General features: G+C 54.1%; 2 protein-coding genes across 2 annotated transcripts; one reads left to right on the forward strand and one right to left on the reverse strand.

Moving 5' to 3' along the window:
* The first annotated feature begins 288 nt into the window (after positions 1–288).
* Iglon5 (IgLON family member 5) lies at positions 289–15,545 on the forward strand. The gene is made up of 8 exons (XM_052179040.1): positions 289–367; positions 9,543–9,621; positions 10,818–11,050; positions 11,804–11,923; positions 13,052–13,186; positions 13,355–13,475; positions 13,953–14,107; positions 15,454–15,545. The coding sequence occupies exons 1-8, from the start codon at positions 289–291 to the stop codon at positions 15,543–15,545; spliced, it is 1,014 nt and encodes a 337-aa protein (XP_052035000.1).
* Positions 15,546–17,595: 2,050 nt separating this feature from the next.
* On the reverse strand, positions 17,596–26,880 carry Vsig10l (V-set and immunoglobulin domain containing 10 like). Its single transcript, XM_052194564.1, has 10 exons — positions 26,841–26,880; positions 25,925–26,755; positions 25,077–25,370; positions 24,670–24,954; positions 23,564–23,818; positions 22,400–22,678; positions 21,878–22,174; positions 21,358–21,471; positions 21,007–21,161; positions 17,596–19,350 (listed from the first exon to the last, which is right to left on the reverse strand). The coding sequence occupies exons 1-10, from the start codon at positions 26,878–26,880 to the stop codon at positions 19,279–19,281; spliced, it is 2,622 nt and encodes an 873-aa protein (XP_052050524.1). The 3' UTR covers positions 17,596–19,278.
* Between the last annotated feature and the right edge of the window lie 296 nt (positions 26,881–27,176).

The following is a 27,176-nucleotide window of genomic DNA, read 5'->3' on the forward strand; positions in this document are numbered from 1 at the left end:
GGCCACAGTAACAAAGGCCTCTCCCTCCGACGAGCAACCCCCCCGGCCCCGCCTCCGCGGCCCCCCTCCTGCCCTGATTGGCCGTTCTCCCTGCCCGTCAGCGCCACCCCCCCCTCCCTGGGTCTGCAGCAGCTCCGGCCACCTCGTCGCGCCCCCCCAGCCCCCTCCCCCCGCCCCCGCCGCCCCCCGGGCCGGTGCAGCCGCAGGCGGGGTTCCCCTCCCCCTCCCCCTCTCCCCCAGGCTCGCGCGCCCCGACCGCCCCCTCCCCTCCCCCTCTGCGCCGCCGCGATGCCCCCCCCTGCGCCCGGGGCCCGGCTCCGGCTTCTCGCCGCCGCCGCCCTGGCCGGCCTGGCCGTCATCAGCCGAGGTACCGCAGCGCCGGGGGCGGGGGGCTCGGCGGGAACCCCAAGGTCCTGGGATGGGGTACAGGACCGGGGCGGGGGCAAACAGGGAGTTCTCCCCCATCCCCGGAGAGGGATGCGGAGGTCTGGAGCCTGAGACCTGGGCGGCAGTTCTTGGATGGGCAGGGGGTCCTTGGGTGCATGGATGCGCGCTGGGGTACCGAGATGCACGTCCTCATCTGGTCAGCTGCTCCATCTCTAGCAAGGGGGTCTCAGACACCTGCTGCCGGCCTGGGGCGGCAAGAATGTACCGCTCTAGGTCAGGGAGAGGCTCAGACGTTGGGGTGACAGTCCTCACCTGGGCAGGGTCTCCGAACCTAGTTGGGGTAGCTACCAGGCCTGGAATGATGCCCTGTGTTGTGGAGGGGTCTTGTCTTTGCGTCTTGGAGAGGGTTCCTTGCGCAGTCCTTGTCTAGGGACTGAGCTCTGCATCTTAAGGCGAAGGTAGAGGAGGGGATGTGTTCCCAGGGTTAGTAAGCAATGAGGAAAGATGGTCTACAGGCTGAAATCCCCAGACCCAGGAATACCAGGAAAGGGGTTGAAACTCCCTATCCGGGGGTTTTCCTCTCAACATTTGGGGTGTTTGCAGTTAACTGGGAGATGGGTCCTGGAAAGCCAGAAAGTTGAGGTGCTGGGCTAAGAATTCTGATCTAAAGTCTTTGATTGAATGAATATCTGGGTGGATGGGGGGGGGGGGCAGGTGTCGGGCTGGAAAAGGCAGGACAGGAAGAGTTAATGCAGGGTCACAAGGTTACTAGTCTCAGCCAGTTCAGTGGGCCTGGAGACCCTGTGTAACAGCAGGAGCGAGTCCTGCCCTGAGGATGTGTCTGGACTGTGCCTCCCCTGCAGGGCCTGTCAAGGAGATGGCACAGGAGGAAGAGGGATGGGGCAGAGGCTGAGCTGTGGAGCCCCAGGAAGCCAGGAAGCCAGGAAAGTGTTAATGTGGTGTTTCCACATCACTTCCTCCAGGCCTTATCCAATCAAGCATCACAGTATCAGGGTCACACTATGCCATCAGGGACAGTAGTCCCCAACATTGTGACCCCCAGCAGCCCCAAGGGAAGCAGCTATCGGGTCTTCCAATCAAGTCACCCACAGCCACACAAACATCACTGCTTCACAGCGAAGCTGCACCTGCAGACTAGAGAGTCACATCATGAGCCCTGTCCACACAGGACGCCCACGCGCGGCACAGATCCACTGGGGGAGGGCATGGATTCTGCCAGGAGTGGACTGAGGCGCAAAGCCCACCCCTTAGCACAGTACAAGGCTGAGCCCTGCCTGAATGGGTGACCACCGGCTGGGTACCTTTCTCTCCTGTTACTTTAGATGGCTTCTGGCTTTTTTATGGGGTCCTGTCTCCAGTCCCTGTTATTTGATGGTGGCATTCCTGATCTCCCTGGGCTGTGTTCGTATCCCTGCTGGTTTCAGCACAGTGGCACATCCGGCTCTCTAACTGAGCTCCATCGCCCCCATGTTTGAGCCCCTCCGCTTCCCTTACTCTCTCTCTTATACATTCAGCCCTCGTTCATCTTGGCGTCTGTTTCTTCCTCCCCCTCTTACTGGACGTTCTTAAACCCTGACTGCTACCCAGCTCTCTTCTTAGAGTACTGACTGTCCCATTTGCTAATTTGACTCTCAGAAATCATGGCTACATGCATGGCCCCGGGGATGAGGGGGACCTTTGGCAAAGCCACACGACCTTGATCAGGTCTCAGGGCTTGGGTACCCGGTCTGAAAACCGAGTGAGAGAAGGTGAGACCCAGTGGGGTGAACAAAGATTCGCCTGTTGGGTAGGTGCCCCATTTGTATCCCACTGTTACTTTGGAGGGGAAAGACGCCCCATTTTGTAAAGTTTGCATCCATGTTTTACCCATGTTCACGAGGAGCATGTATGAGCCAAATCCCTAACCACAGCTTGCTCACATATAGTCATGCGTTTTTCTAGTCGGTCTCACTATGTAGTCCAAGCTGGCCTGGCCTGGAAATTCAAAGTGATCTTTTTGTCTCTGCCTCCCAAATGCTGTGACTGCAGGCATGAGCCTGGGCCGTTGATGATATTATATACAGGCTAAGGTCTCAGTACGTAGCCATAGTTATAGACCATGCTGGCTTTAAACTTAAGGCAGTCCGCCTGCCTCTTCTTCCTAGATCCTGGGACTATGGGAATGGGCTGCGTGGCCAGTTCTAACACACACCTGAGAGAAGCCAATGGTTCAGAAGCCAGGCAGCAGAGGAACACACCCCTTTAGCGTTCTCTTCCTTTCACAAAGTCATTCCACACAACTTTCAATGCGAAGCAAAGAAGGCCTGGTTGGTTCTCGTTAGCGTTTTTCATCCTGAAGTAGAAATCATGCCAGCCCATCTTTCTGTTGCTGGCTTACACTGAGCAAACCCTCCCTGGCCGTGCAACTATGAACCTACAATTAACCCCTCTGCTCCCCACCCTGCCTAAATCTTTTATGTCAACGCCATCCACACATTTACATATTCACCCACAAAATGAAACTCTGCTGGATGGAGATGGGGCTCAGTTGGTAGAATGCTTGCACACCTGTATTCCCTGCACTTGGGAGGCAGAGGCAGGAAGACCAGAGGTTCAAGGTCAGCCTCCACCACTAAGCCAACCTGGGCTATTTGAGACCTTGGCTCAAAACTAACTGCATCAAAAAAGAAATCAACAGAGTGAGTGAGTTGGTGGGGAGACGCCCCTTGCTCGTGGGGCAGCTGGAGGGGAGGAGGCAGTACATCACATCATCCCAGGACGAAGCCAGTGCCACTTCATTGTCTGTTCCCTGGACCAGGCTCTGACTCTTGATCCTCCCCACACCCCATTTTGCTTTTTAAAACTATTTTTGTATTGTATTTACTTGTTTGTGTGTTGGAGGTCAGAGGACAGCTTGTGGGAGTCAGTTCTTTTTCCACGATGGGAACTGAACTCAGGTCATCAGCCTTGGCAGTCCGAGCTGGTCGGGAATGCAGTGGGTAGTCAGATAGTTTTCCTCTTTTGCAGATAGCCTAGGCTGGCCTCATACTCGGAGCAGTTGTCATGCCTTAGTGTCCTCGGCACCAGGATTACAGTCACGTACCGTCACACCTGCCTCATTGGCTTAGCAAATGTTTCATATACTGTCGTTCTAAGCTCCTGAGAAATGTGATGTGTGGTGTGGGGGGGACAGGGAGCAGGCAGGAGCAGGCACTCTCTCACAGAACCTGTAGTGGAAAGAATCAGATGGTGAAAAAAAATCTAGCAAACAAGTGGATAGTTCATCTCAGAAAGTATCATATAATGGGAAGAGGATAGAAGTGCCCTGGTGAATGTGTCCTCCATTTTAGAGGGGGGCCATCTGGAAAGCCACCCCTAGGACAGTGAGAAGAGGGAGGCCTGAGGAAGAAGAGAAGCCAGGTCCCCCAGGAAACCTGAAGGAAAGCATGGCTTGAGGTTCGGGGCCCAGGCATCGCCTGGGTGGAGGCCCCGGGCTTCCGGGTTGAGCAGAGAGGTGGGCTCTTGGGTGTCAGTCATGGCAGAGATGTCTCCTTCTGCAGCCCTCCCCTGGGCAGCCTACGGAGCTCACAGAGTCTCCAGACCCCAGGTTCCTCACTAGCATTGACTTCAAGGACTCCAGGATCATTCTAGACCCCGTCCTCACCCAAGGATCCCAGCTTTGCCTGACGTCCATCCAGTTTCTCGAAGAGTCTCACCTCTAATTTCTAGACGCAGAGCTTTTCAGAAATATCTTCTTCCTTTGACTGTGGCCTCTGTTTATTGATTTATGCTGTTGGTCTAGACTGGAAATCTCACAAGAGCAGGGACTGACCTCACAGAATGCCTCCCGGCCCTTCAGCTTTCTTTCTCGTGCTTATTTGTTTGTTTATTTATTTATTTACTTATTTTTGAGACCTAGTTTCACTATATGGTTCAAACTGGGCTGGAACTCACTCTATAGCCCAGGCTAGCCTGGAATTCTGTAGTTAAGATGACCCCACATTTGCAGCAATCCTCCTACCTCACTTTCCAAGTGCTGGTATTACAGGTCTGAGCCACCAAGCCTGACATTCACAGTAGCTCTTTAACCTACCCTATATTCAGAGGAAGAGGGAGGCTAATCATCATTTTCATTTGTCAGTGGAAAAACTGACTCCCAGAGAGGTGGAGGGACTTTTATACCTCAGGGACACTAGTGACCCTTAATCCTGAGACTCCACCTTCTCTCCTAGGACAAGCAAGGGTAGGATTGCTAGAACACATATTGACAGGGTGTCTTGCAGGAGTGGTGGACTTCAGAATTATCAGCCAACTAGACAGTCCTTCCTCTGCCCCAGCCAAATGGCTGACACCAGGTCAGGGAAAGCAGTTTGCAATTCTTAAAAAAGAAAAAAAAATTGCTTTTAGGCATGCCCAGCTATTTGCCACGCCAGAAGCAGAGCTAAACATACCTTTTGCTTGTCTCATCTCAAGGCAGCACTCAGAAAAACTTGCATCGAATTCTTATTCTTCATCTTCTTCAGTCGGGCAAACTGAGGCTCAGTCCATGGGGATGTGTAGTCAAGGCGTGGCAGGGTGGACACTGAGCTTCCTAGTCCAGGCTCCTCTGAAATGTTACATGCCTTTAGAACCTTCTCCTTCCTTCCTCTCCACAGACCCCTCCCTGATCCAAGCAAGGCACAGTTCTGGGTCACATAGACAAAAATAAATAAATAAATAAATAAAAATCACAAAATCATGACAAAACCATGTGGGACTGAAGGGACAGCCCAGTGGGTTAGAGCATTTGCTGCTCTTGCAGAAGACCACCAACTCCACTTCTAGGAAATCTAACACCCTCTTCTGGTCTCTCTGGATGCTTCTGCATGCACATGGTGCACATAAATGCACACAGGCACACATATGTACACTTTAAAGTACAAATAATTGAATCTTTATTTCTTTAATTGCAACATCCAGAAACTCCAGGTCAGGTGAGGGAGGTGCTGTAGACATCTAAACTGGCCACCTGGAACAGGGCATGGAGGCTCTCCTTGAGCAGTCACAGGGCTCTTCCTAAGTGGGGTATTTATGTTGGGGTATTGAGAAATGAGAAGGAGTTCAAGAGTTGAAGAGTCACAGGTCTCTTCATATTTACTCAGACAAAAGTTATTTCCAAGACAACCCCAGTGGGAGCTGGGAGACACTAGGCACAAAGGTCTGAGTCACAGTGAGGCTCTGCCCCTAAACCATGTCTAAGCTGTAGGGGAGATGGGTGTCATGTGTGAATTTAGTTATGATGGAGAGTGCCCACGTTCTGTGGGAAGGAGGACCAGTCTTGGTGGAGTCTGGGAGTGTTCCTAGCAGGGTTTACACATTAGTACAGTAAACATCTTTCAACGCTTGCTGTGGGCCAGGCATTGCACTGGACCATGCTGCAGCCCTAGAGGAAGTCCTAGATCTGGCAACAGTTGGGAAACTCAGGCAATAGCAGGAGGATTTATGTTCAGTGAACTCTAAAGATTGTCTTTGGAGCCAGGCATGGCAGCCCATGCCTTTAGTCCCAGCACTGGGGAGGCAGGGGCAGGTGGATCTCTAAAAGTTTGAGGCTATCTTGGTCTACATGAGTTCCAGGACAGCTAGGACTATGTAGAGAACCCTTGTTCCAAAACAAAACAAACAAAAAACTGTTTTTGTGTGAGTGAATTGCTACTTGCCTTGATCTCCACACTCTGAATAAAGCCCAGAGCAGGACTAGGACTCCCTCAAGGTTGTCCAGCACCAGATCCCAGAGTCTGGGGTTTTGTTGTTGTTTCTGTTTTTGTTTGTTTTTTATTTTTGTTGTTGTTTTGTTTGGATTTGCTTTTGTCTTGATGCATATATGAAGATCTGAGGTATCTGTATTCATAGACGAGGAGCTAAAGTCCCATTGAGAGACAGGCTCATTTATCCCATGTCTCCTAGAACTGTCCACAAGACCACTTTGATTCAAGGTTGTGTGACCTGAGCATGGAGGTCGGAGTTCACCTGAGTCACTGGAGAAGAAGGGATTTGAGGGGTCAGTGGACTGAGGGGCAGAGAGAGGCCTATCGGGGCTACAAGACAGGGCACTGGAGGCAGGAGGGTATCACTGAGATATTGAGACTTTACAGTTGGTCCCAGGGGCCATTGGGGGCTTCAGAAGTGGCTGTGGCAATGCTGGGAAGATTCCTATGGCAAGGGTGCCTCATGCTGGTCCCTCTGTCTGGGGGACCACGGCTGAGGTCCCCCACTCCTTATCCCAGGGCTCTCGTTCCCACACTCACCCTGCTTGCGTGGGACTGGAGATGCCAGCTCCAGGGTCGGCACCTTGGACAGCTCACTGGTCCCCATCTGTCTTCTCTTCAGAGCACTGGGGACTTCCAGCAATATCTGTGGGTGTCCTGCCTTGTCACGACTGTGGGGTCGGGGAGCTAAGTACCATACAGGACCCAGGGATCTCCAGCCCTCAGTGGTTGAGGGCCTTGTCTACGAAACCAAAAGATCTTGGCATGCTGTGGGGTGTGTCTGTTGGCCAGCCTAGGAAGAAATCTTGGTATCACACAGGCGGCTGTGTCCCTGAACTAAATCTCACATTCCCTCACTTCCTTTAGTATGTATGCATATTTTGGTCTGTGGCTTTCAGACTTGTTCTCTCTCTCTCTCTCTCTCTCTCTCTCTCTCTCTCTCTCTCTCTCTCTCTTTCTCTCTCTCTCTCTCTCACACACACACACACACACATGCATGTGTTCATGCTCAGCCAAGTACAACCTGATCAGAGGTGACCTCGCGATTTACTTACCAGATTCTTAGACAGGGCAGCCCCTGCATGTTGGAGGGGATGTGACAATGAGGTTGTCTGTCCCCTTGGACAGATGGTGCAGTGGGACCCAGAGCCTTCCAGACTGGGTAAAGTGAGTGTCTGTATGTGCCTGCAAATCTGGGTGAGTGGACTTCACAGCTGTGTGTGGAGAGCAAATCTGTGGTCAGTGGAACCACGAAGGGAGACTGGGGTGACTGCACCAATGCTGTTTGGTCTTTGGTGTCTGCTTGTGGCTGAGTGTGACTGTCTGTTCCCGAGTGACAACTGACCTTCTGCTGAGCGTGTGTCAGGGCTGGGAGGCTGTCTGACGTGGGCTGTAGCCACGGGCATGACTTTAGCCTTGTCTTTGTGCTCTTTCTGGGCCCTGGTGGGGTGGGTATGTGTGTACACATCCCATTGTTACCTGTGTGTGTGTGACACAGTCAGGACTTCTCACAGGGCAGCAATGGCTATGGCCTGAATGACCCCATCCCTAGCCAGTCTGCTACATTTGTTCTGTCCTAGCTCCATCCTGAGGGGCTGTTGATTGAGAGGCCCCCGGGGAGTCGTTGGGACACCACGGGCAATTAATTCATTAGATTAATTAGCTCCTTTTCCCAGGCTGGGGGCAGGGCAGCCCATTCAGGGCCCTCCCGCTCCAATCATCCAAGGTCATCCAGCCAGACCTCGTCTCAGCGCAGTCTCCTCCGCCTCCACTTCCCCAGCCCCCACTCCCTGGCTCTGGTCCAACCTGCTGGCCCCGATCCACAGAGACTTGAGTGGTGGTGGTGTGACTGGGCCTTGCTAGTATACACCATGCCAAGTGGGCATGGGCATGTACTGTGAGCAGTGACATGCCATGTCTGTGTGTGTGTGTGTGTGTGTGTGTGTGTGTGTAAAAGTTGGTGTTCAACTACACGGGGTGCATAAAGGTATGCATATAAGCCCCAAGCCCATCTGTGGATAGTGCGCATGCGCTCTCTCTCTCTCTCTTTCTCTCTCTCTCTCTCTCTCTCTCTGTGTGTGTGTCTGCACATGTATTTCTGAGTTAATGTGTGTTTATGTGTATTTGTGTGCATGCATGTATACCTGCTTATGTGTATATGTGTATATTTGTTGCACCACATGCTTATCAGTCTCTGTGTGAATGTGTACATGTGTGCCTCTGTGTGTGCATGTGGGTATGCATGTGAGTCCTAAACATTTATACGTATATGCATGGTACTAGTGTCTGTCTGCATCCATATGTGTTGTATCTATACATTGTGTGGCTTTTCCTGAGGAGACTTGAATAAACGTGTATCCAAGGGGCTGGTGAAATGGCTAACAATGAAGGCAGCTGCTGCAGAGGATTTGAGTTCAGTGCCCAGCACCCACATCAGACAGCTTACAATTGCCTTGTAACTCCGGTTGCGCGCGTGCGCGCGCACACACACAGACACAGACACACACACACACACACACCACCACCACCACCACCACCACCAACAACAACAACAACAAACAAAAGGAAATGTCTACCCACTCAGACAAGGCACAAACAACACATCAGAGAAATGATTCTGAAATGCAAGTCTAACTTGGTGGACCAATGAGTTCAAATGGTGTTACTCACAAGAGGGTGGGCGTTGGTGACTCACAGCAGCATGGGAGAGAATGACTCACAGCAACGTGGCCAACATGCAGGCGGCAGCACTACCAAAGAGTCACCCCATACTTCCTAGGGAAGTTAACGAGGCTCTTCCCGAGGGGGCGTCTATGTACTGCCACTGCATGAACTGGCATGACCCGTTCTTGTGCTGCCTCCAATGAGAGGGAGCACCATTTCCACAAGGGAATATTAGTCCAATCCTGCAAACACCTCATGTGGTGCTTCGATATCAAGACGGCCATCATGTCATGCCCAGGGGGCAGTGCTCCATCTTATGTAACTCGGAGTCGGCGCACACTAAATGTGTCTCTGAACAGTTGGCTTTGCACGCGTGTATGGTCTTCCTACTCACGTAGCTGTGTGCTTAGATGTGGATGCATGCCTGTGTCTGGGTGCAGCGGTATCTCTGTGGATGCGTCTATGTGGAGGGGCTGTGATTGGGTGTCACCTCTGTAAGTGCGTTGTTCCACAAGAGTTCCACTCTGTCTATGGAGCAGGGCAGACCAGAGGAAGGGACATTTCATACAGGACTTGTCTGAGTATGTCTGATGTGTGTGGATTTCTGAAAACAGTAAATTCTTGTGGCAGTGGAGGCAGATGCCCGTGTCACCAGGGCCATGCGTATGTGTGCAACTGTCCACGAATTAGAGCTACAGCTGGCCCTGCCCCAGTTGCCAAGGCTGAGCAATCTGCTCTCTTCTGCAGGATTGCTGTCCCAGAGCCTGGAGTTCAGCTCACCTGCAGACAACTATACCGTGTGCGAAGGTGACAACGCCACCCTCAGGTACATTCCAGTTCAGGGGCTCAGGCAGCGTGGGGCTTCACAAGGACACTCCCCTTCCCCCAACATGCTCTGCGAAAGCCCTGGTGACACCGGTGACACCGTGTGCATCCGGAGCCAGCTGTGAGGGGTGTAGACACTAAGCCGAGCTTACCCATAGACCTTACCACTCTTGTAAGTCAAGAGATGGCACCCATTAGGATTCAAAGTCCTGTAGACCACAGGGCAGGGTGAGGGCTGTCAGTCTCTGGGGCCCTGGGTCCTCAACTAGAATATCTCCCCCAGCAGGGTCATTGTCCCTTATTCTCATATTTCTCTCTCTCCTCCTCCTCCTCCTCCTCCTCCTCCTCCTCCTCCTCTGCCTCCTCTTCCTCCTCCTTTCTGGATCTTTGTCTCTCACTCTGTATATGTGCCTATATTTTTCAAATTATGTCAATATCTCTTCTCATCCCTTCTTCCCTCTCTCCATCTCTCTCTCTCCCTCTGTGTGTGTGTATGTCTGTATCTCTCTCCATATCTCTCTCTCCATCTCTCTCTCTCTCTGTGTGTGTCTGTCTCTCTCTCCATCTCTCTCTCTCTGTCTCTCTCTCCATCTCTCTCTCTCTGTGTCTGTCTGTCTCTCTCTCCATCTCTCTCCATCTCTCTCTCTCTATGTGTGTCTGTCTGTCTCTCTCTCCATCTCTCTCTGTGTGTCTGTCTCTCTCTCCATCTCTCTCTGTCTCTCTCTCCATCTCTCTCTCTCCATCTGTGTGTGTGTGTGTGTCTGTCTCTCTCTCCATCTCTCTCTGTCTCTCTCTCCATCTCTCTCTCTCCATCTCTCTCTGTGTGTGTGTCTGTCTGTCTCTCCATCTCTGTGTGTGTGTGTGTCTGTCTGTCTCTCTCTCATCTCTCTCTCTAGACCTATCTCTCTAGATCTCTGCTCCCTTTCTGATTTTCTCTCTCTTTGTCCACTCATCTCTGTTCTTCTCTCTGCCCAGCTCTTCTTCCACTTCTGAGTGAGTCTCCCCACCCACCCCATCCCTTCCTCTCTCCCTCCCTCTCTCTCTAACACACAGCAGCCCCTCAGAAATCTAGCTTCCAGGCGTCTTCCCTCCTATTCAGTGGGCACGGCAAGCCCAGCCTCCCGGGGTTCTGCGGGTGTACTGGAGGTGGGTGGGGTGACCCCTACCCTCTCTCCTCATCCTCCTTTTCTTCCCCAGCTGCTTCATTGATGAGCATGTGACCCGGGTAGCCTGGCTGAACCGTTCCAACATCCTGTACGCGGGCAATGACCGTTGGACCAGTGACCCCCGGGTGCGGCTGCTCATCAACACCCCCGAGGAATTCTCCATCCTCATCACCCAGGTGGGGCTCGGTGATGAGGGCCTCTACACCTGCTCCTTCCAGACCCGTCACCAGCCCTACACCACTCAGGTCTACCTCATCGTCCATGGTGAGCCTTGTGTGACAATGAGGGCAAGTGGGGAGGGGACAGGAAGACGGGCCTGCAGGCTAGGAGGCATCCATGAGCAGCCTGCACTGTGTGCACTGCTGGTCACTGTGCTGGGGTACAGGTGGGGGGAGCACGAGCCATCTCACCCTTGTGGAATTCAGCTGAGCATGAAGGGGAGCTGACCACAGTGGTTCTCCATCGAGGCAGTGGAAGAGGTGCCCATCCCACAGCTCTGTCAATTTGCTGAGCTGTGTGAATGAAACCACCCATGGGTGGGGACTCTTCTAGGCACTGAGCACACACACCACCTCGGCTATCTCTTCCTCTTTGCACTCATTTCCCAAGGAGAGTCTGGGGGGGGGGGGAGCAGCCCTAGATATGAGGAAGGAGGGTTGCGATGTACACTCTGGGTGTGAAGGAGGAGGGCTAAAGTCTAACTCCTGCATCTGATGAGATAGGATTGTGGTCTGGACTCCCAGGACTGAGGACATAGGATTTGCATCTGGAGTCCTGGGTGTGGAGCCCAGGAGTCCTAAGTCTGAGGGTGGAGGGCTGGAGTGTGGAGTCTACACCCATGGGGTCTGAATGGGGCCGGAGTTTGCACCCCTGGGTCTAATGGAGGAGGGCTGGGGTCTGTAATGCTGGGTCTGAGGTGAGGAGAGACAGGCCCTGATCTTGGGTCTGAGCCCCGTGCAGCTTAGGTCTGGGTGGCTGGCAATGTACGCTCACCCCAACTCTCCCTTCTGTCTCCAGTCCCTGCCCGTATTGTGAACATCTCCTCCCCCGTGGCCGTGAATGAAGGGGGCAGTGTGAACCTCCTCTGCCTGGCTGTGGGAAGGCCGGAGCCCACGGTCACCTGGAGACAGCTCCGAGGTGAGGATCCTCCCCGTGATCTGGAGCCTTCGGGTCTCCCTTTCCCTAGTTGGAGGCCCAGATTCCCTCTTAGCCCTCTGGTGACTCCATTCCTCCCCACCTGACCCCCATTTCTTACCAAATTCCAATCCTCTCATCTGGTGGCCTCCCACCTGATGTGCTCCTGTGCTCCCCTGTGCTCCCCACCCCAGCTTCCCTCCACCTGACAATCTCCTGTCTCAAGCTGCAGATGAGGCTGCATCCAGTGTCCCCTCCCCCATCCTATCACCCTCATTCCCATCCTCACCTCCGCATGGATGTGGTGGCCTAGTGGTTTGAACCGTTCCCAGACGACAGCCCTGTGCAACTCCTGGAAATTGTCCAGAAATGCACAGTCTCGGGCCTCTGCCCTCGATCCAGAGGCAACCGGGGGCTCCCCTCTCTCTACCCACTGCTTAATGAGTTCTGAGATCCAGTTTCCCAAAAGGTACCACCAAGCTGCCTGGCACATATCAGATCAGGGCATCATCTCCATCCTGAGATACCCCAGTCTCCGGGTCTTCCTGCTTCTTTAGAGACCCATAATGACCATTGCTGGGTCCCATCCTTAGATGAGAGCGGGAAGCCTGGTCTAGCCTTGTGCCCCTTCAAACTCCCCTTTGATGTTTTCTGAACCCTAAATCCTACTTGCCATAAGTTCTAGACGGTCTTTTGTGACCTCAGGTCTGTTAAAAAGACCCCAGGTATCTGGATTACCATTCTTAATTATAAAGTCTGAATTCTCTGGACCCGGAAAGAACTCTGGACCCTCCCTGACTGGGTCTGTCTTTCCTGGATCCTTGAAAGCCAAAAGCCAAGATCCTGGCTTCACTCCCTACTCCTAAGTGGGTCACTGAGCATGACATGGGAGATTCCAGACGCCTAGGTCTCCTGCACCCCAAATCCTAGCCCCTTTCTACTGGGTTCTGAACTCCCCAACCCAACCCTTAGCCCCATCCTGCCCCCACAGGACCTTCCCGGCTCCTATTGACCCGGGCACTACAGGCCCTGCTGTGCCCGCCCCGCTGATGTGTGTCCGTGTTGTACCCGTGTTGTCCCGTGTTAAGTGTTTGTGTACGGCCCCGCTCCCCATCCCCACCTCCCCCACAGACGGCTTCACCTCAGAGGGTGAGATCCTGGAAATCTCAGACATCCAGCGGGGCCAGGCCGGGGAATATGAATGCGTTACTCACAACGGGGTGAACTCGGCACCCGACAGCCGCCGCGTGCTGGTCACAGTGAATTGTGAGCATCAAGGGGGCACAGGGGCGGGCCCTGGGTGCTTGGGGAGGAGTGGTCTGCAGCATGACGGTGGAAGCTAGGTGGGGACTCCGATCTGAGGTGGGAGGGTGCTAAAATGGGACTCCGAAGTCCCCAAGCAGAGAGAATGTGCCCTAGCCTGTTCCTTTTCAGATCCCCCGACCATCACGGATGTGACCAGTGCGCGCACCGCCCTGGGCCGGGCTGCCCTGCTGCGTTGTGAAGCTATGGCTGTGCCGCCAGCAGATTTCCAGTGGTACAAGGATGACAGGCTGTGAGGACTGCCCCGGGCAGGGCTGAGGGAAAAGGGAGGGGAGGGAGGTCCTAGGTCTCAGATCACAAAGCCAAGCAGGACAACCTAGCAGTGCAAAGATGGGGAGTCCTGGGTCCTGAGAGGCTAGGGTCTAATTTCTAGGTTACGGGGGATCTGTGGGCTCCTGGAAGACTATTTCGGGAACCGTTTTGATGAATGCTTGGATGGCACGCCCCCACCAAAGATCAATGCTAAGTGTCTCAAAGACAAATTTTAAGAGACTGTTGGGGCTGAGTTTAAGAGACACTGGGGATTAGGGACACACACTGGACATGTTCTTGAGTGACCCTGGTGCGTGGATACGGGATCCGTGGAGAATCCAGGGGGTCCTGGCGTACGCAGCAGAGCTCGAGGTCTCTTGAGGAAGAGAGCCTGAATGTATGTGGAGGAACTGGGCACTAGGAGGCCAAGACCAACGCTGATCCGGATTTCCTGCAGGCTAAGCAGCGGTTCTGCGGAGGGCCTCAAGGTGCAGACCGAGCGCACCCGCTCTATGCTTCTCTTCGCCAACGTGAGCGCCAGGCACTACGGCAACTACACCTGTCGTGCAGCCAACCGGCTCGGAGCGTCCAGCGCCTCCATGCGGCTCCTGCGTGCGTCTGCGCCGGGCGGCGGGGTGGGGCAAGGCTGAGGGGGCGGAGCATGGGTGGGGACAGCCCTTGACCAGAATTTAGGAAACTGCAACCGTGCCACAGAGTAAAGAAACCGAGTCCCAGGTAGTAGGGTGATAGCCTGGTATGCACAAAGTTTTAGATACGACCCCCAGTCACTATTTAAAGCCAGAATGGTGGTGCACATTTGTAATCTCAGCACCCAGAAGGAGAAGGCAGGAAGTTACATAGTGAGTTCAAGGTCTGGGGGCTCCCATGGCCTAGTAGAAAACAATAAGCAGGTGGGCTGATAGACAATGTCAACGAAACAGGTATGCGTGGAAAATTATAGACAGAATTGGGAATGATAAGTTTGAGACAGGATCATCAGAGAAAGTGGGGAGCCTGAGTAAGTCAGCAGAAGAGGGAACAGGGGCGCAAAGACACAGGAAGGAGGACAGTCTGATAGGAGGGCGGCCTTCGGCTGCCGTTAGAGACCCAGCTCAGAGCCTCCCAGCCGCGGTCAGAGGCTCTGCCCTTGCTGTACTGGGGGTCAAGGCCACCGGACGCTGTTAAACGGTGAGGGACATGTGGCTGACAAGCATTTTTACTGCTGTTTGAGGGACAGCCGAGCACAGAGTGGTGAGGAGGCTGCTTCAGGGATCCCGGTCAGCATCCCAAGCTGTTTGGGGCTTTTCTTGGCTGGGTACAGAAGGTGTGACCAAAGAGAGAGGCTGGGTCAAACGTGACTCTGAGCCAGGGACTTGTACTGTAGGGTATCATCGCAAATACTCAGGAGGCTAAAGAGGGTTAACAGTTCAAGTCCAGCCTAACCAACTTAGTGAGACCCTTTTGTGAAATAGAAAGCAAAGAGAGGCCTGGGGTGTAGCTTAGTACTTGCCTAGAATCCCCCAGTGAGGGCCTGGGGAGTCAGAGGTAGAACATTTTCCTAGTGTGTGCAGATCGATACATTCCCTCCCTGGCAAAGCAAACAAAGTGATATCAAAACAAAATAAAAAACAAACAAACAAAAAAACCCCGCACAGTCAAGCAAACATAGCAGTCCTGAAGTTTCTGGTGTGCCGAGAAGGTGACTGCTAGAAAATCAGACAGGATTTTTAACAGGGAAAAGGGAATCCCAAGGCTCCAGACCGACCAACAGAAAGGAAATGGGGACCATCTAGGAGATAAGGAGACCGAGGCACACAAGGGCAGCTCAGGGAACCCAAGCCCCGGGGAGTTCTGATCACAGAGACTCTCAAAGGCTGAAGGGAGAGGAGGCCCCTAGGAGAGAGACCTTCAGGGTCTCTCCATCCCAGCATCCCCTGTGACCACTTTTCTTTCCCCAGGCCCAGGATCCCTGGAGAACTCAGCTCCGAGGCCCCCCGGGCCGCTGACCCTCCTCTCTGCCCTGAGCTGGCTGTGGTGGTGGAGAATGTAGATGGCGTCCAGTACCGCGCACCTCCCCCTGCAGGGGGCCTCAGGCCAGGGGCAAGAGAAAGGGGTGAGCACGCGCCATGGGTCTCCAGGGGAACAGAAGAGCTCTCAGCCACAGAGGAAGAAAGAAGAGGAGGAGGAGGAGGAGGAGAAGGTCTTTTAGAGAACCCATCACTGTGAGGGATAACGCAAAATTATGCATCTTTCTACAGCCATTCTCGCCACCCGTTCACGTTTCCAGTTGTGACCCACCCCCAGCCACCCCACACCCCTCTCTAAGCTCAGGCTGTCAACTGGCTCGTGTGTGTGTGTGTGTGTGTGTGTGTGTGTGTGTGTGTGTGTGTGAAGGTGTGCTGGGGGAGGGAACCAGGAGGCCCCCTCTCTGGCACTGACTCCCCCATGGCCCCTGCCCATTCCTGCTGCCTCTCTTCCTTTGGCTGGAGGTAGGTTTGGGGGCGGGGCTTCATGGTGGACGCTTTGACAAGAAGATTGCCAGCGGTCCACCTTCCCGTATATGCATGCACGCCTGCCCCGCTCCTCCCGACTGAAGGGGCAGGTAGGGTGGGTGTCAGGTGTCACTCGGCCTTTGTGACTAGGCGGGGTTCTCTACATCTCCACGAAGGCTGTTCCTCCCTGCTCCATCCCCAGTTGCCTGCAGCCAGAGGCTCCATCACTGGCTCAGGGGCCTGAAACCTCCCCTCCCTGCTCCTCCCCTCCCCCTTCCTGGCCCTCCCCCTCCCCCTCCCCTGAACTTTCTGGCCCTCTTCCCGGGCCAATCGGTGCTTCCATTCAATTGATAGGCTAGTGGCACTTGTCACCTGTCTGTCTCAGTGCTTTGCCCCACCCATACCCCCCAGACTCTCCTTGACCACAGTGGCACCCTCCAGCTGCCCTTGGGCCCCAGCAGCTGGCCCATAGTGTGGTCTCCCTGGCAACCTGCTCCTTGGCCTCTCAACCCATAATACCTCCAAAGGCTGCTGTGACCACACACACACACACGCACACACACACACGCACACGCACACACACATACAGCATGCATACACGCACGCTCATGCACACTCACACACACACCTGCACACATGCACGCACACATGCACACCAGCGACTGACCAGCAATAGCTCCTGGCTTCACCTGCCCCAGAGTCTGTGACTAGCAGCAGTTCCCCCAGAGCGGGCCACTGTCTCCATCCACACGGGAAGCTGACAGGTTCTGTGAATGGGAACACCTCAGCTTGATACACATCAGGCCTCACAGAGTTGGGAGAGAGGAGACACACAGACATCCTGAGGCCAGGCAGAGGCACCATGCCACCAGCCCTAAATTCAGTAACCACATACCCAAAACCACACCACTCAGAGCCTGGTAAAGACGAGGGCAGAGAGGGGCAGGGAGGCAAGGGGCAGTGACTGTACCTCAGACGGGGGCGTGGGCCCCATCCCACATTGTCTTCCATTCCCAGGGTCCGGGATGGGGTGGGGAGGGGGAGGGCTACCAGGGGAGGTGGGAGGGGGGGCCCTGGGAGCCGTGTGTTCCGATTCATGGGGAGTGTTGAGACCACCACACCAATAAACGCCTTTTTCCAAAGTCCCCGCCTGTGGAAGTCAATGTCATTGAGGATTTGGGCAAGTGGACGGCAAAGGAGGTGTGGTCATTTGACAGACAAGCCCCGGCGCCTTTCCTATCTCTGCCCATTTGGGAAGTGAACTCCGATTGGCTGGTCAAGGGATACAGGGTAGCTCTATCTGTTCTGTGCAGTGGGGAGGGCTAAGAGGGTAGCAGTGACAAAGAGGCCAGCCCATGATTGAGAGATGACAGCAAAATGCAGAAAAGGCAAGGGACAGGGCTAGAGAATCAACCTAGAATGATCTTTAGAGCAGCTGGATCAAAATCTACCTGAAGCCCTCTCTCCTACACACAAGCAATAAAACCTGTGTTTATATAAGCTAACTTGTGTCAGGCTTTCTCTGTTGACAGTGATAAAAACAAGAAAGACACAAAATCTTGATTTTTCTCCACTTTTGTATATATACTACTAGGGATTGAGCCCAGTATTAGTCCTCACGAGGGGATTCTAGACAGAGGCTCTACCACTGAGCCACGGCCCCAGCCCCTCACTGAGGGATTCTAGGCAGGGGCTCTAACACTGAGCCATGCCCCCAGCCCCTCACTGGGGGATTCTAGGCAGGGGCTCTACCACTGAGCCACACCCTCAGCCTCTCACTGGGGGATTCTAGGCAGGGGCTCTAACACTGAGCCGGGCCCCCAGCCCTCACTGGGGGATTCTAGGCAGGGGCTCTACCACTGAGCCGCGCCCCCAGCCCTCCCTCTACTATGAAAACATATCCTTAATGTTCTGAGTCAGGTCTCCCTGTGATCTCCCTACCTCAACCTCCCGAGTGCTTGAATTACCTGTACTATGATTCCTGATGTCTGTTGCTTGCAGCCATGAGAATCCTCGCTGTTGTGACTCTAAAGTTCCCATGAGAACTCTTGTTGAAAAGGGAAGATATATCTTGCCAAGGATAGAAGCGACCCCAGTTGCCCGTCACAGGCACTAGCACATTTCATCAGTCCACGAGTATTTATTGAGTGCCTGCCTGCTGCACTCCAGGCTCTGTTTCTTCTGGGATGTGTGTGGTGTGTGCCTCACTGAGTTCCCAGTTCAGAGAGGGAAAGTTGTCAATCTCAGTCGTTACACACTCACAGGATGAGAAGGAAGCTGGGGACTGGGGAAGGGGGGAAGTCCTGATGTGGTAACGGTTACTTCAAGCCTTGATAAATCAAGGACGTGGGAAAGAGAAGTGTCCAGGCAGAGAAAACTCTAGGGACAAAGAGCTGGAGGGTGTGTGTGTGTGTGTGTGTGTGTGTGTGTGTGTGTGTGTGTGTGTGTGTGTGTGGTTGGCAGAAGGCTTGTGGAAGAGAAGTCACAGGGGTTGACAGGCCAAACCACAGGGCTCAAAGGTTAAAATACACAGACTGAAGGATGTCTAAACACTATGGAGAGCCCACAGAAAAAATTATAGGGGATACCAAGTGCATGGGAGTCATGGCTGCCGTCTCAGATCCCAGGAAGCTGAGGCAGGAGACAGGGAAGTGTGAGGCCAGCAAGGTCTGTGCTCTGGGATCCTCCCCACAAACAAACAAAAACAGGAGGAAAGAAAGAAACAGAAAGTGGTGGGCAAGGTGGCTCTTGCCTGAATTCCAGCACTTGGGAGACTGGGTCAGGAGAGACACTAGTTCAGGCCCAGTCTGGGCTATCTAGAGAGTCTGAAGTCAGCCTGGGCTAGGTGAGATTCCGAGTCAAACAAAACAAAATGAAAGATAATCAGGAGATGGGGGAGGGAGTGGGCTATGGGATACGGATGTGTCGGATGATGGATGAGAGTCTCTGGAGGCTGAAGGGATGTGGTCTGGGGGCAGGAGAATGTAGCAGACCCTTGCAGACACCGTGGCCAGGCTCCCTTGCAGCCCGGAGTTAAACTGCAGGCTCTGCATGAGGCTTCTGAGTTTGTGACAACCACAGTCACCTGTCTACAGGTGGCTCTCCTAGTCCCAGAATCACAGTGGTGTCCTTAGATGCAAAAAGGACACTTTGTGTCTTCTGAGACAAGAGGGAGACAGGCAGTCACACTCTTAGGGTCCAGTCCTCAGGCAGAGAAAGCCTCATACTGCTGGGCCAAAGCAGGACACTGTACCCCACAACACTTCATGGAGAGTGGACCACTGGCTTTTGTCACACCTGGGTGGCTGCCCGAACGGTCCATTGGCCGCCTCCTGGAGAGACAGCTGGCCCGGGGCTAATGACCTGGAAAAGAGGCAAGGTAGGAGGTGACTTCAGGGAGTAACCTGGGTACAAAAGACATACCCACTTAACCCTCCAGCTACAGCCTGAGCCTTTTGGAAACTAGCTGAGGGACTAGAGAGATGGCTTAGTGGTTAAGAGCATGTACTGCTCTTACTGAGGACCTGGGTTCAATTCCCAGTATCTACATCTTAGCTCACAAGGCTCTGTAATTCCAGTTTGGGGATCTGATGCTCTCTTCTGGCCTACATGCTTGCAGAACACAGTCATAAATGCAGGCCAAACACTTTGACATGTAAAAGAATGAGTTCCTCTTCTTCCTCCTCCTCTTCCTTCCTTCCTTTCTCTCTCTCTCTCTCTCTCTCTCTCTCTCTCTCTCTCTCTCTCTCTCCCTCCCTCCCTCCCTCCCTCCCTCCTTCTCTCTCTTTATTTATTGTTATAGCTGAGTATACTGTAGCTGTCTTCAGACACACCAGAAGAGGGTATCAGATCCCATTACGGATGGTTGTGAGCCACCATGTGGTTGCTGGGATTTGATCTCAGGACCTCTAAGCCATCTCACCAGCCCCCTTTCTCTCTTTATTGTTTTTTGTTTTGCTTTTTCTGAGAGAGTCCTGTTAAAACACCCAGGGTGACCTTGAATTTGCAGTAATCCTCCTGCATTAGCCTCCCAAGTGCTGTGAGTACAGGTGTGGACTCTCTGTGTATGAAGGAAAAACTGTTCAGTCAGCCCTGGGAGCTAAGGCTTCAAACAGCTCAACTTTTATGGGAAACAAAGAAACTCCATCCATCTCAGAGTTTAAAAATGGAAGTCTCAACTAATTTTTATAGGAAACAGAAGTCACATCTCACTATCCTTGGGAAGATAAATTGGAATGTATTATTCTTTTAATGTACATAAGAGCTAGGCAAGAAGTCCAATTACTGGAATTCAAGACAAAACAAAACATGAGGGGCTAGGGCAGCTGCTCTGTTGTGGAGCATTTGTCTAGACTACACAGGTCCCAGGTCCCATCCTCAGATGCACATGAGCCAAATGCAGGGCCAACCGAACATAAGAGGTAGGTGATCCCTGGTCATATAGGCTATGATACATAGTAAAGCCCTGTTGCCAAACAAACAATGTATAAGTAAAGTAACTTTTATTGCCCGGTCGTGTGCTGGCTAGTTTTATGCCAACTTGACACAGGCTAGAGTGAGTCATCTGAGAGATGGAAACCTCAACTGAGAAAATCTTTTCGCAAATTGGGCTTCAGGCATGCCTGTAGAGCAGTTTAATTAGTACTCGATATGAGAGGGCCCAGTCCGCTGTGGGCGGAACTACCTCTAGGCTGGTGGTCCTGGGTTCTATAAGAAAGCAGGCTGAGCAAGCGGGTAAGCAGCACCCTCCATGGCTTCAGCTCCTGCCCCGTTTGAGTGCCTGTCCTGACTTCCTTGATGAAGCATTGTGATATGAAAGTGTAAGCCAAACAAAACCCTTTCCTCTCTCCAAGTTGCTTTGGCTATGGTGTTTCATCACAGCAACAGTAACCCTAATTAGGATACTTTGTAAGTCGTGAAGAAAAACTAGGAGAAAGGCATTAGAAAACTTTAGAATACTCCTGTCTCCCAAGAAGCTACTTGTCCCTCACAGTGGGAGGCAGCCACACCCACACTCACTTGTTGGGCCTTGGCTGGGTGAGGGTTCTGCATCTGGGTTTTGATGGGAAGAGGCCGTGGGGTTTTCACTGGGGTCAAACTCTGTATCTTTTTTGCTGGTGGGGTGAGCACAGGAGCCAAGGTCAGGGAGTGCTGCTTTTTCACAGAAGTCCTTCCTATAAGAGAAGGACAGGAAACACATGATTGCTCCAACATGCCGCTCTGGTCAGTAGGAGAAGCTGGTCTCAGAGGGTGATGGGCAGGTGGGACTGTTACTTAATGCACTGGTGACATGGCTGGGCCATGGCTCAGCTTTTGCCCAGGGAAGCTCCCTGTTGGCTCCGGTCGCCCCTCCCCAGGTCCCTCCCTCACCTGGGAAACGCCTCAGGCAGCAGATACACAGGATGAGAAGGCCAGCCAGCAGTGCCAAGCCCAACAGGGAGCCAATGACGATGCCAGCGATGGCCCCCGGACTCAGGGCAGCGCCTGGAAGACACACACCAAAGGGAGACAGGGAACAGGACCCGGGGATGCTCTGACATTTGTCTAAGCCCTCAACTCATCCTTCCTGAGGAGACTCTTTAAGACTGAGGTCAGTCCTTGGAACTCTCATGGCAAAAGAGAACTAGCTCCCTCGAGTTTTCCTCTGAACCCCATATCAGGCATTACGACACGTGCACTCCACAAGTAAATAAACTAATAATCAAATAAATAAAATTTGAAAAGAGGAATGAGAGAATAGGTACTTGTTGTTTCAAGACAATCAGGTACTGGGACGCTGTCACAAGGAGCCCCCACAAGACTAACAGAAGAAAGGGGTCTGATGCTGAGACTAAAGGAGAGTAGCTGGTCAGACGAGAAACACAGGACACGGTACCACAGCTCAACTTACCTGCCTGGTAGACTCGGCTTTGGGATGGGGTCCCCGGGAGAGACCCCAAGATGGGCAAGATGCGAAAGGCCCAGGTCCCAGGGTTCCGAGCAGGGAGCGGCACTATGGCTGACCGTTCCTGAGGGCCCAGCACGAGCAGGGAGACCCAGTCTCTACTCATGGTGACTCTGTCCAGGTCAGAGCTCTCCGTCCATGCCTGGACGTGAAAGCCAGTGAGGAGGGCGCCTCGCTCCACATCCCAGGTAAGCACGGCAGCTTCCCGGGCTCTCTGCAGCCTCCAGGAGGAAATGGAGGGCCCTGGGAAGGAAAGACGGCAGATGCTGAGGATCTAAGGGGAGACAGGGAGGAGGGCCAGTCTGACGGAGAACGGTTGTGATGTGGACCCCTGCATCTGGGAAGGGATGCTTGGATACCTGGTCTGAGGGAAGGGGCTGGGTCTGAACCCCTGGACCTGATCACCTGGGTCTGAGGGAAGAGGGCTGGTTTCTGAACATCCGTGTTCTTGGTTTGGCTGGAGCTTACCTGTAAGGGTGATCTGGTTGCCTCCAGCACCCAGTGCGCTGCTGCATAGCACAGAATAATTCCCCAGGTCCCAGTCCAGGCTGAAGTTGCTGATGCGGAGCTTCCGGCCATCCTGGCTAAGCCGTAGCCGGCCCCCACCACCCGGAGCCAGGGGCCGTCCTTGTCGGGCCCAGGATGCTCTTGAGGGTGGGGGACAGCCAGTGACCTCCAGTGCCACCACCACATCCCCTGGCTGTGCCTCCTCGACTATCGGCTGGAGCAGCACCTCCTGGGGGGCTTCTGTTGGTGAAAGAAGTCCAGTTAGGAGAGACAAGACCGTATCGGGTGTGACTAGCCAAGTCCTGAGTCCCTTGTGAAGGCAACGGGTGGCAAATGCTCCCTCCTCTGTGAACAGATGAGGATCTGTCTATTCATTCATTTATTCATTCATTTTCTTGACAGTTTTTTTTTTTTAAAAAAACATATTTATTTATTGTGCATGCATCTGCCACTGAAAATACGCAGAGATCAGAGGACTTGGGAGTTGGTTGCTGGGAGTTGCTGGGAGTTACTGGGAGTTGGTTCTAGCCTTTCAGTGCCATGGTTCTGGGGATCAAACCTAGGCCATCAGGCTAGGTGGCAAGTGTTTTTCCGCTCTGAGCATCATGCTCACCCCATTCATTCATTCTCCGACTTCCTCAGTACACAGTTTTGGAACACGTTATAGGGCTCTAGGCTGGGAAACTCATCATCATTAGCTCTCTCTCTCTCTCTCTCTCTCTCTCTCTCTCTCTCTCTTCTCCCTCTGCCCCCCCCCCCTCAATGGAAGATGATAGTCCTCTTTCTGAGACCAGGGGTTTGGAATCAAATACCCCGTTCCTGCTGGCTCCCCACCCAGGAGCGGAGGACAAAACCTTGTTTCTGCTCTAGGTTCTAAGACATTGAAGTCTGAGGTTTCCGGAGGTAGGCTCAGCAGATAAAGGCAATTGCCACCAAGCCTGACGACCCGAGTTCAATCCCCGAGACTTACATGATGGAAGGAGAGAACCAACGCCCAAAGAACGTTAAGTTTGGCTTTCCCAAAATGAGTAAAGTTCTATCTGGCTTTTTCCTTAAACCGCAAAGGACCAAAGAAAAACTCACCCACTTCCCTTACAGATAGTCAGGAGGCACAGCCCCTCTCACCCGGGATGATGGTGCAGGTCCGCGTGGCCACCAGGTGGCGGGCCAGGCAAGTGACGGCGACGCCGCTGAGCTCCGGGCGGGCGGGGACAGTCACCAGGAGCGCAGATGGCATCGGTCCCGCACGGACGCCTTCGGGGAGACCCTGGAACTGCAGGGAGGCGGCAGGGACCCCGCCAGGCCAGGAGCAGCGAAAGCGGAGGCTGCGGTCCACAGGGCCTCCTTCCACTGAGCATTGTGGGGCTCCGGGGGGCAGATCTGCCACAAACGAAAGGCCGTTCACCCCTGCCTTTCCATCTTCCCCTCTCCCGCCTCTACGCGGGATGCTCCACTCTTCCTCCAGGTTTCGCTCCGCCTCTTTTCCCAGATTGCTCCACCCTCCCGCGTGGACTGGCCTCTTTGTGACTCCCTTTCTTCCACTCTCACAGATCCTACTTACCAGCCTAGGAGGCTGACTAGTCCTCTCTCTTTCAAAACTCGCTCTGCCATTTAACTCTGCTGCTCACTGGATTGAGAATCCTTTCCCAGGACCGCCCACCCTCGCCTCCTGCTGGTTCTTCCCCATCTTCTTGACCCCTTCATCCCTTCAACCGGTAATCTGCAAACCCATCTGCTCCGCCCTATGCACAGGACTTTACTTGCCAGGCCAATTAGCACTTGGGGAGTGTTCTACCCTCAGATATCCCTCCTCCTACAGTACACGCCCACCTAAATTGTCCTCCCTCCTCCAGGCTAGACCCGCCCCTTGACCCGCCCTCTAATTACGGCTCTGCTCCGCCCTGATGATGTCCCACCTCACCTATGAAGTCCCTGTACCTTCCTCGCTAGTTTCTCTCTTTCCCTGGTGGCCTGGCTTACTTGAGGTTTTCTCAGAAACTGCTTGCTAGCTCCTCCCTTTCCTGGCAGCCACGTCCATCAGCAGCTATTTCCCTAATCTTCTTGGCTAGCTCGGTTTCTTCTCCAGCAGCCACGTCCACCGGTAGCTGGCACAACTCCTCTTATTGGCTCCTCCCCTGAAGGGCACGCCCCCTTGCTGTCACCTCCCTTTGCGGACACCCAGGGCTCCACGTGCTTCCCCTCTTCCTGCTGGACCTCCCTCCAGCTCTTACCCGCCACAGTGAGGTTGAGTACTGAACGCCGGCGGCGGCCAGTGCGGGGGTTCGCGGCGATGCAGGCGTAAGCGCCGGCGTGGCCTGGCCCCACAGCGGGCAGCAGGAGGCGAGGCCCCGCAGGCACTGCGGCCTCCGTGGGGTCCGCCAGACTCCACGCGATGTCCGAAGGCGGCCGGGAGGGGGCCGAGCAATGCAAGGTCACATTGCTGCCCGCCGTGACGTAGAGCGCAGGACTGGCGTCGCGGTCCGAGGAGACCCTGATGACAGGAGCGTCCGGGCCGTCTTGGGTGGGGGTTGGGGGATAAAACAACAAGGTGGTTGGTTGGACTGTAAAGGACTCATAGACATTGGGCCCACTTCTCGGGGACTCAGACTCGAATCCTCGGGGACATTCCCCTACTCACAGAAAACACTGACGTCAGCTGCAGCTTCGGTGTGGCCAAAGGGGCTTCGGACGTGGCAAGTGTACCGGGCGTGGTCGCTGCGTACTGGACGTGAGATGAGCAGCTGGTCCCGTTCTGCGCGGATGCGAGGTAGCTCTGCGCCCTCAAGGTTTGGGGTCTCCAGGGCATGCCCGTCTCTACTCCAGCTCAGCTCCCCGCTACCTGGGTTCCACCCCACGCAGCTTAGCCGCAGCTCCGCAGCCCCTTCTTCTGTCTCTGGCGTCCTCGGCTGTACTGACAACTGGGGTAAGGGCTCTGGAGATCCAGAACAGTCTTTGATGAGTTGGAGAGCCCATACACCAGAACACCCTCCCTGGGCCACAAGTCTCTGCCTCCTCAGTCCTTCCTCACTCCTCTCACTGCACCCAGAATCTGAGCTCTCGGTCCTTCTCCCTCCTCCCTTGGACCCAGAGATGCAGACCTCAGCCTTCAGCCCTCAAACTTAGGTGTCTAACCCCAATCTTGTTCCATCAGTCCCAGGACTCCACACTCCAGCCCTCTTCCCTCAAACCCAGGGGTTCAGATTTCAATCCTCCTCCTTCAGACCTAGGAGTCCAAACACTGGTCTTAATTCCCTCAGTCCCAGAGATTCAGACCCCAGTCCTTCTCCCTTACACCTGAGAGCAGTCCAGGCCTCTCCCAGGCCTAAGAGTCCAGCCTTACACCTCCTCTTTCAGACAAAGTGAGGAGGTCTGGTCCCTGTCTTTCCTCTAGGCAGGAAGCATATTCACACAGCACAGACTTGCCCAGAGGTCTGCGAGGAGAGCAGGCCCTCGCAGCTTGCACTCCGGACCTCAGAGCCCACTTACCATACACACCCACCACGAACTCGCGAATCTGCTGGGAGACCCCTCCCCTGATGACCTCAACTGTGTACACCCCTGCATCATCCAGCCGGGCAGAGGTGAGTTCCAGACCCCCTCGAATCTGGTCGAATCTCAGGCGGGCTTGATGCATGGGATCCAGGCTGATTAGTGGAGCCTGGGACCCCAGACTCCCAGCTGCCAATACCTTGGAACCCCGGCGCCAGACCACCAAAGGAGCAGGGGGACTGGAGCTGGGGACTGGAGTCAAGGGGAGCCTGATGGTGGCTCCCACTAGCACAGCCAGGGGTCCCCCAACTTGCTGAGGGAAGCTCGCAGCCTGGTGAATCTCCGAAGAAATTTTGGATCCAGGGTTCTGGACAGAAAGTTCAAGATTATGATGCTCCAGGGATAGTCTTGAACCTGAGGCCTTGGTAGCTACTTCGGTGTCTGGAGCTTGAACTGGTATCTGTGAAGCTGGAGTCTTGACAGAGAAGGAAAGCTCAGAGTCTTTGGCAGGATCTTGAGAATCTAAACCACCAAGAGACACTCTGGAAGGAGGGATTTTAGAGGAGGTGACATCAGGGCTGAGATACTGTCCTCCTGCAGAGACATTGGTCCTGAATGATCCAGGCACATGGCTTGAATTCAGCTCCTGAGGAAACCGGTTGGAATCAGGGATTCCAGCAGAGGCTTCTGGGCCTGGAGGCTGGGGGTGCTGGCTGGAGGAGGCGTTTGAAACAAAGCCCTGAGAGGAGCCCACTGAGTGTGAGGAGGAGGCAGGGGGTCGCTGAGATCCAGAAGCTGGCTGGAGGGCAGGGATCCCAGCTCTGAAGGCTGCAGAGGAGAGGAGGGAGGGGAGAATATTGAAAGAGTCTGCCAGGAAGTGGGTTCTGGGGAGCAGAGAGGCGCAGGAACTTACCCAGGAGTAAGAAGGGCAGCAGAGCCCGTGACAGGCCCATGGTGATGGTCACACTCCAGAGAGGACACTACACAGAGATCTACAGCTTGCATCGTCCCAGGTCTGACAAGTCCAGCAGGAATGGTTGCTTAGTTTCCTGGGTGGAGAAAGGAGACAAACCTGTGGGAGGTGCCAGGGTCCCCTGGCATGATATGGAGGCTGAGTGGCCCGCTCCACCCTTCTTGTCTTCATCAGAGGCTGTATTGGAGAGGCCCAGGCTGAACCTCCACTCCTCACCCCCAGGGGAAGGTGGACTCCCAACCGGAACCAAGCAGCGAGCCTTGGGGACTGTGCAGG

Source organism: Apodemus sylvaticus, chromosome 1, assembly GCF_947179515.1.
Source record: "Apodemus sylvaticus chromosome 1, mApoSyl1.1, whole genome shotgun sequence".
Classification (NCBI taxonomy): Eukaryota; Metazoa; Chordata; class Mammalia; order Rodentia; family Muridae; genus Apodemus; species Apodemus sylvaticus.

Bases quoted from the DNA above. Each gene is read 5' to 3' on its own strand.
- Iglon5 (XM_052179040.1), top strand. From the start codon at position 289: ATGCCCCCCCCTGCGCCCGGGGCCCGGCTCCGGCTTCTCGCCGCCGCC. The intron at 9,622-10,817 runs GTACATTCCAGT...TTTCTTCCCCAG, and splicing joins GGTGACAACGCCACCCTCAG to CTGCTTCATTGATGAGCATG. The intron at 13,187-13,354 runs GTGAGCATCAAG...GTTCCTTTTCAG, and splicing joins CGTGCTGGTCACAGTGAATT to ATCCCCCGACCATCACGGAT.
- Vsig10l (XM_052194564.1), bottom strand. From the start codon at position 26,880: ATGGGCCTGTCACGGGCTCTGCTGCCCTTCTTACTCCTGG. The intron at 22,679-23,563 runs GTGAGAGGGGCT...TTTCACCAACAG, and splicing joins GACCTGCACCATCATCCCGG to AAGCCCCCCAGGAGGTGCTG. The intron at 21,162-21,357 runs GTGAGGGAGGGA...CTTCTCTTATAG, and splicing joins CTGCCTGAGGCGTTTCCCAG to GAAGGACTTCTGTGAAAAAG.